This window comes from Pristiophorus japonicus, chromosome 12 (genome assembly GCF_044704955.1).
Source record: "Pristiophorus japonicus isolate sPriJap1 chromosome 12, sPriJap1.hap1, whole genome shotgun sequence".
NCBI lineage: Eukaryota > Metazoa > Chordata > Chondrichthyes > Pristiophoridae > Pristiophorus > Pristiophorus japonicus.
In genome coordinates this window covers 49449551-49456206 of record NC_091988.1, presented here as the reverse complement: position 1 = coordinate 49456206, position 6656 = coordinate 49449551, and the positions used below count along the sequence as shown (strand labels likewise).

The 6656-nt window shown below is 51.7% G+C and overlaps 1 protein-coding gene across 2 annotated transcripts in view; it reads left to right on the top strand.

Moving 5' to 3' along the window:
• Window positions 1-538: 538 nt before the first annotated feature.
• Window positions 539-6656, top strand: part of ippk (inositol 1,3,4,5,6-pentakisphosphate 2-kinase) — an 88987-nt gene continuing 82869 nt past the window's right edge. For both annotated transcript variants that reach the window (XM_070895398.1, XM_070895397.1), the window contains exon 1: window positions 539-741. In XM_070895398.1, the coding sequence (XP_070751499.1) occupies window positions 661-741 (81 nt within the window). In that variant the 5' untranslated portion in view covers window positions 539-660. The remainder of the gene's footprint in view (window positions 742-6656) is intronic.

Genomic DNA, 6656 nt, shown 5'->3' with positions numbered 1-6656 from the left:
CGCACCACAGCCAACTCGGGGGCAGAGTGCCGTGTCTCTGAAACCCCGGCTGTGCATGAAGGATCTGATGGGTAGGGCCCTCCTCACCGCCAACCAAGCTACGTCTTGGTGCTTGTGTGAAAGCTCTGGCGATGAGACGTTCTGCCAGACGGGTTCGACAGTCTGCTCGGGGAATGACCCGACCGGGTCCACCCTCTCCTTTCGTAGAGTGTCCAGGACCTTACGTGCCGACCACTGCTTTATGGCCTTGTAGTCAAAGGAGTTGAGGAGGAACTATGTCAGGAGTTGGTCAAGCACAAGGCCAGACTCGTTCTCTCAACGCAAGTCAGAAGTGCAGATGTATTATTGGCTGTTGGGGGAGTGTGTAGGGCGGGGCGGTTGGAGCGACCAATCGCATGGTACTGTCGTATTGGGAAAGCACCAATCAGGAGCTGCTGAGCGCCGCTCACCCAATCAGCGCTGGGTGGAGGGAGGAGGTGAGCACTTCCGGTGACTGGGGTCAGAGTGGGCTGTTCTGTTCCTGTGTGCGGTGGGTGGTGGTGATTGCGAGAGCCGGCGTTCGAGCATTCGGCGTGTGCGCAAGGAGCGGGAAGCTAACAGTGGCAGCGAGAGAGAAAGAAAAAAACAAACAAACAAACCAAACCCAACCCGCAGTAGGTTATGGAAGTGAAGGAACTCGACGGAAACGAATGGAAGTACCACGGAGAGGGCAACCGAAGTTTGGTCGTTTCCCACATCCAGGTTAGCGTGGCGCGCGGTGAACGGCCCCGCCGCGAGCGGCACTCCCTGCTCGCGCACACCCACTACCAGAGGGTCTCTTTGCAACCGGCTCTGCGGCAGGAAGCATTTTATAAATGGGAAATAATTCACTGCACGCTTGCATAATCCCTAATGTAGCACGGCACGCGAAAGTTAGTTAGTTAGTTAGTTGGGAGGGGAGGTTCAATTGTTGTGAGCAAAGGAAGTGTCGCTGCAGTCCTTTTAGAATCTTAAAAATAATAGTGAGTTATTGCCACGATGCATTGAATGTTTTCGCTTTTTTCGCACTCGATTTCGCTGTGCGGAACAACTGCGCATTTGGATTAAAGTGGGTCTTTTTTTTTAAAGTGGGTGAATTTGCGTTGCAGTATTTTAAACCGTGACATGATCTGCAAAAAAAATCCTCCATAATAAACGAAAACTGGTGCAAATTTCATCAAAAGCAGAACACTGCGGATGCTGGAAATCTGAAATAAAAACAGAAAATGTTGGAAATACTCAACAGATCAGGCACCCTGTTTCTCTCCACAGATGCTGCCTGGTCCAGCATGTTCTGTTGCTAATTTCATCAGTTTGACTAACCTCGAGGGGATTAGGAAAATAGTGCTCTCCCCTCGGAGGGGCATAACATAGTGGTCTATCTCCTTGTTCGTTGCCTGCTCCAAGCAAATATACGAATCGAGTTGAGTGCGTTAATGACTGAACGTTCAGTGTTTGGCTTTCAGCGATCTGTTTTGGGTTTATTAATTGTGTTAATGCTTTTATGTTATGCTTGCTTTGGTAAACTTAGGAATTTCTCCCATCTATGCACGAGTGCCCCATTTAAAAGAAAAATGCATACCAAAGTATTGAAATAGGAGCTGATGTTACATTACTGCACTACATTGAGTATTTGTACAGTACTTATTGCCCCATCTTGAGATGCTGTCGGAAACTGTTTCCTTTTGAACAGACTGCAAGTACTATGATGCCATGTATGATGGGTGTGTGGGTGGGTAAGAAGCATTGAGATGTTCAAAAATCAAAATGCTCTCTATACTGTGTTTATTAACTAGTACACTCTCTGCAAGGGAGTAAATTAGAACGTAAGAAATCGGAGCAGGTTAGGTCATCGGCCCCTCGAGCCTGCTCCGCCATTTAATAAGATCATGGCTGATCCGATCATGGTCTCTGGTGCACTTCCCTGCCTGCTCCCCATATATAACCCCATATTTCCTTATTGGTTAAGAAACTGTCTATCTCTGTCTTAAATTTATTCAATGACCCAGCTTTCACAGCTGAGGCAGCAAATTCCACAGATTTACAACCCTCTAGAGAGAAAAATCCTCCTCATTTCAGTTTTAAATGGGTGGCCCCTCATTCTAAGATCATGCCCTCTAGTTCTAGTCTCCCCCATCAGTGGAAACATCTTCTCTGCATCCACCTTGTCAAGCCCCCTCATAATCTTATACGTTTCGATAAGATCACCTCTCATTCACCTGAATTCCAGTGAGTAGAGGCCCAACCTACTCAACCTTTCCTCATCAGTCAACCCCCTCATCTCTGGAATCAACCTAGTGAACCTTCTCTGAACTGCCTCCAAAACAAGTATATCCTTTTTTAAATATGGAAACCAAAACTGTATGCAATATTCCAGGTGTGGCAAGTTGCTCATTGCATTTGATTGCACGATGGAAATTGATTTGTTCTGTCTTGGTGTTCTGTGTAGTTGTTTTCTCCCATAAAATGTGCTGTTTTTCTAGGGAACTGGCAAGTATGTCTTATGTAAATCAGAATAATTATCACACAAAATGGGGAGCCAGAAGCAATCTTGTAATCAAAAACATGGACTTCCCTGATGCATGGTGTCCTGGGCTTGGAAGGGAAAATAGTGACCAGGTTTTCTAATTCTGATCACTATCCCTTGATCCTGTATGTGTGGACATGTGAGGACAGAATCAGGCTCGATTTATGGGGCAAGCACCGGATTAAACTTGATGCTTGTGGAGCCTGCAAGGTGTTGATGCTTTCAGGGAAGGGTAGAGAATTGATGGGAGTGAGGGATGGGGAAAAAATGACCAACTTCTGTCTCTGAAGCAGCCCTAATCTAAGTCACACATGACATTCCCTGTGACTGTTGCACTATCCTCCTTGATTTAAGCTGCAGACAACAGCATCCTTCTCCAATGCCTCTCCTCCATTGTCTAGCTGCCCTCACTTTGTTGCACTCTTACCTATCCATCCAGTCGTAGCCAGAAAATCTCCTGCAATGGCTTCTCTTCCATCTCCTGCACTGATGGCTCTGGAGTCTTCATTCTATATGTGGCCCAATATTCCATTAGTCTTTGAAAAAACATTTTGCACCTGTCCATCAGCTTTCAGTGACTTCTGTATATGATCCCCAAATCTCTCTGCTCCTCCATGGTTCCCACCCTCTTGCCATTTAGAAAATACTCCATCTGTCACAGTTTTGCCCCCTCACTTAATCTATTGATTGTTCCTTTGTAACTTTAAGCTTCAATCTACACTATTTATTGTGCCACCTAACTTAGTTTTGTCAGCAACTGTGGATTTATGATTCTATATTCCTTGTCTGAATCACTTATCAATATCGTGAAAAGTTGAGGCCCCAGTACAGATCCCTGCGACATACCACGAGTTACAGCCTGCCAATTTGAGTATGTACCCATTATCCCGAATCTGTTATCGAACCAATTCCCTCCCCATGTCAAAAGGTTGCCTCCAAATTCATGTGCTTCCATTTTTGTCAAGTCTCTTGTGACGAACCGTATTGAATGCCTTCTGGAAGTCCATATAAATAACATCCATTGACACCTCCCTAATCTACCACTTTAGTTATCACTTTAGCTACGACTATCTGTCCCACCTGTGACAGACAGTAATTCCCGTATTGGACTGTCCAGCCACCTAAGAACTCATTTTAAGAGTGGAAGCAAGTCTTCCTCGATTCCGAGGGACTGCCTATACATAGATGACCTGGAAGAGGGGACAGAGTGTAGTGTAACAAAATTTGCAGATGACTCAAAGATTAGTGGGAAAGCGGGTTGTGTAGAGGACGCAGAGAGGCTGCAAAGAGATTTAGATAGGTTAAGCGAATGGGCTAAGGTTTGGCAGATGGAATACAATGACGGAAAGTGTGAGGTCATCCACCTTGGGGGGGGGGGGGGGGGGAGAGGGGGAAACAGTAAAAAGGAATAATATTTGAATGGGGAGAAATTACAACATGCTGCGGTGCAGAGGGACCTAGGGGTCCTTGTGCATGAAACTCTTTTAGGGAGTTAACGGAAAAAACATTAAACCGTGCCCCCCGATCTGGGGGAAACACCAACATTTACAATGCCTTTTTTTTTTGGAGGCACAGAATTTAATTTTTCTCCAAGTGCCCCCTATAAAAGGGGAGGGGGACACTAAAAGCACCGGCAATTAAAACAAATTAAACTTTAAAACGTAAAATCAAATTAAAATTTGGTTGCCGGGCGTGACGATGCACTCCAGTCCCTCTGGTGCCCACCTCTCGCGGAAGGCCGCGAGCTTACCGGTGGACACCGCGTGCTCCATCTCCAAGGACACCCTGGACCGGATGTAAGAGCGGAAGAGAGGCAGGCAGTCAGGTTGAAAGACCCCCTCGACCGCCCGCTGCCTGGACCGGCTGATGGCACCCTTGGCCGTGCCCAGGAGCACGGTACGAGGAGGCCCTCGGACCTACCCGCTCCCCTCCGCACAGGGTTCCCAAAGATCAGGAGAGTGGGATTGAAGTGCAGCCAGAATTTCAGGAGCAGCCCCTTTAGATAATGAAACAGGGGCTGCAACCTCGTGCACTCAATAAAAACATGGAACACGGACTCCTCCAGACCGCAGAAATTGCAGGCGGCCTGGGAGTCCGTGAACCGGCTTAAAAATTTGTTGCACGGCACTGCTCCGTGCACCACCCTCCAGGCCAAGTCCCCGATAAATACTGGGAGGACTCCCGGGTAGAGTGCCCTCCATCGGGGACCCTCGCCTCCTCCGGACGGCAAGATGGTACCCCATGGCGTGTCCGGATGGCAGGCGAGGATGGCAAAGTTGAGTGTGTGCAGGAGCAGCCTGTACAGGAAACCCCTCCGCGCAGAACTGAAAGGCACGGAGGGGATTTCCTCGAGGCGGCTCAAGTTGTGAGGCGCCGGCCCCCGAGGGAGGTTCCGGGGTTTGGCGCCGATGAGGAATTCCGTCCGGACGGGGGTCAGTTCGGACGGGATCTCCCCACGTGCTTGAGCCTCCTCGATGCAACTAACGGAGTCGGGGCCCAGAGCTCTTTTTAGCGACTCGATGGCATCGGCCGCGTGGCGGACATTGGCAGAATTTAGGCGCCGCGCCAGCGTGTCTGGCACCATCCAGCCCGCTCCTCCGCCATCGAGCAGGTCCCTGACCCTGGTCACCTCACCAGCCACAGCCCTCTCGTCCGACCGCCACAAAAAACCTCGGTCGTGGAGGTACGGATTCCCGAGCAGCGGCTCCTGCAGGACGGCCGCCACTCCAGCCGGTGGAGAGCTGCGCTTGGTGGAGACTTTGTTCCAGACCCTGATGAGTTCCTTGTAAAAGACAGGCAGCTCCCGGAGGGCGGTTCTGACTCCCCCCACACTCACAAACAGGAGCTGCGTGTCGTAGTTGAGGCCGTGCTGCTGGCGGAAGAAATACGTCGCCAGAGCACGCCACCTAGGAGGGGGCTCGACGTAAAGGTATCTCTGCAGGGTCTGAAGATGGAAAGTCGCGAGCTGGGCGCTGACGCACACCAACGACTGACCGCCCTCCCCAAGCGGGAGCCTCAAGACCGCCGCAGAGACCCAGTGCTTCCTGTTGTTCCAGAAGAAGTCCACCAGCTTCTTCTGTATCTTGGCGACAAACGCAGGGGGAGGGGTCAAAGTGACCAGCCGGTGCCACAACATGGCGGCCACCAGCTGATTTATGACTAGCGCTCGACCCCTGTAGGACAGCACTCGGAGCAGTCCTGTCCAGCGCCCTAGGCGAGCGGTGACCTTGGCCTCCAGCTCCTGCCAGTTCGCCGGCCAGGCTTCCTCGTCGGGGCTAAGGTAGACTCCCAGATAGAGGAGATGGGTCGTGCTCCAGGCAAAAGGCCTGAGCTCCTCCGGCAGGGAGTCCACCCGCCACTGACCCACCAGGAGTCCGGAACATTTTTCCCAGTTGATTCTGGCGGAGGATGCGGCCGAGTAAATCTCCTGGCACTCACGCATCCTCCGCAGGTCAGCGGGATCCTCTACCGCGAGGAGCACGTCATCGGCGTAAGCCGAGAGGACGACCTCCACGCCCGGCCCTTGCAGAGCCAGTCCCGTCAACCTCGTCCGCAGGAGGCGCAGGAAAGGCTCCACGCAGACGGCGTATAACTGGCCGGACATGGGGCATCCCTGGCGCACCCCTCTCCCAAAGCGAAGGGGCGCCGTCAAGGACCCGTTAACCTTAATCAGACACTCCGCGGCGGCGTACAAAAGTCGGATCCGGGCGACGAAATGCGTCCCGAACCCGAAAACGGGCAGAGTTCCGAGCAGATAGTCGTGATCCACCCTGTCGAACGCCTTCTCTTGGTCGAGGGATAGGAAGGCGACCGACAGACCAGCCTCCTGGGAATAATGGATGAGGTCCCGGACCAGATGGATGTTATCGTGGATTGTCCGGCCCGGGACCGTGTAGGACTGGTTGGGGTGGATCATGTGGTCCAGCACGGCACCAAGGCGAGCAGACATCGCCCTGGCGAAGATTTTGGAGACCGGGCGGCAGTTCTTGAGGCGGAGATCGCCCTTCTTAGGCAGCAGGACGATGACTGCCCTGCGCCAAGAGAGGGCCATCTCCCTGGTCGCCAGACTTTCCCCCAGGACCCGCGAGTAGTCGCCCCCCAGGACGTCCAA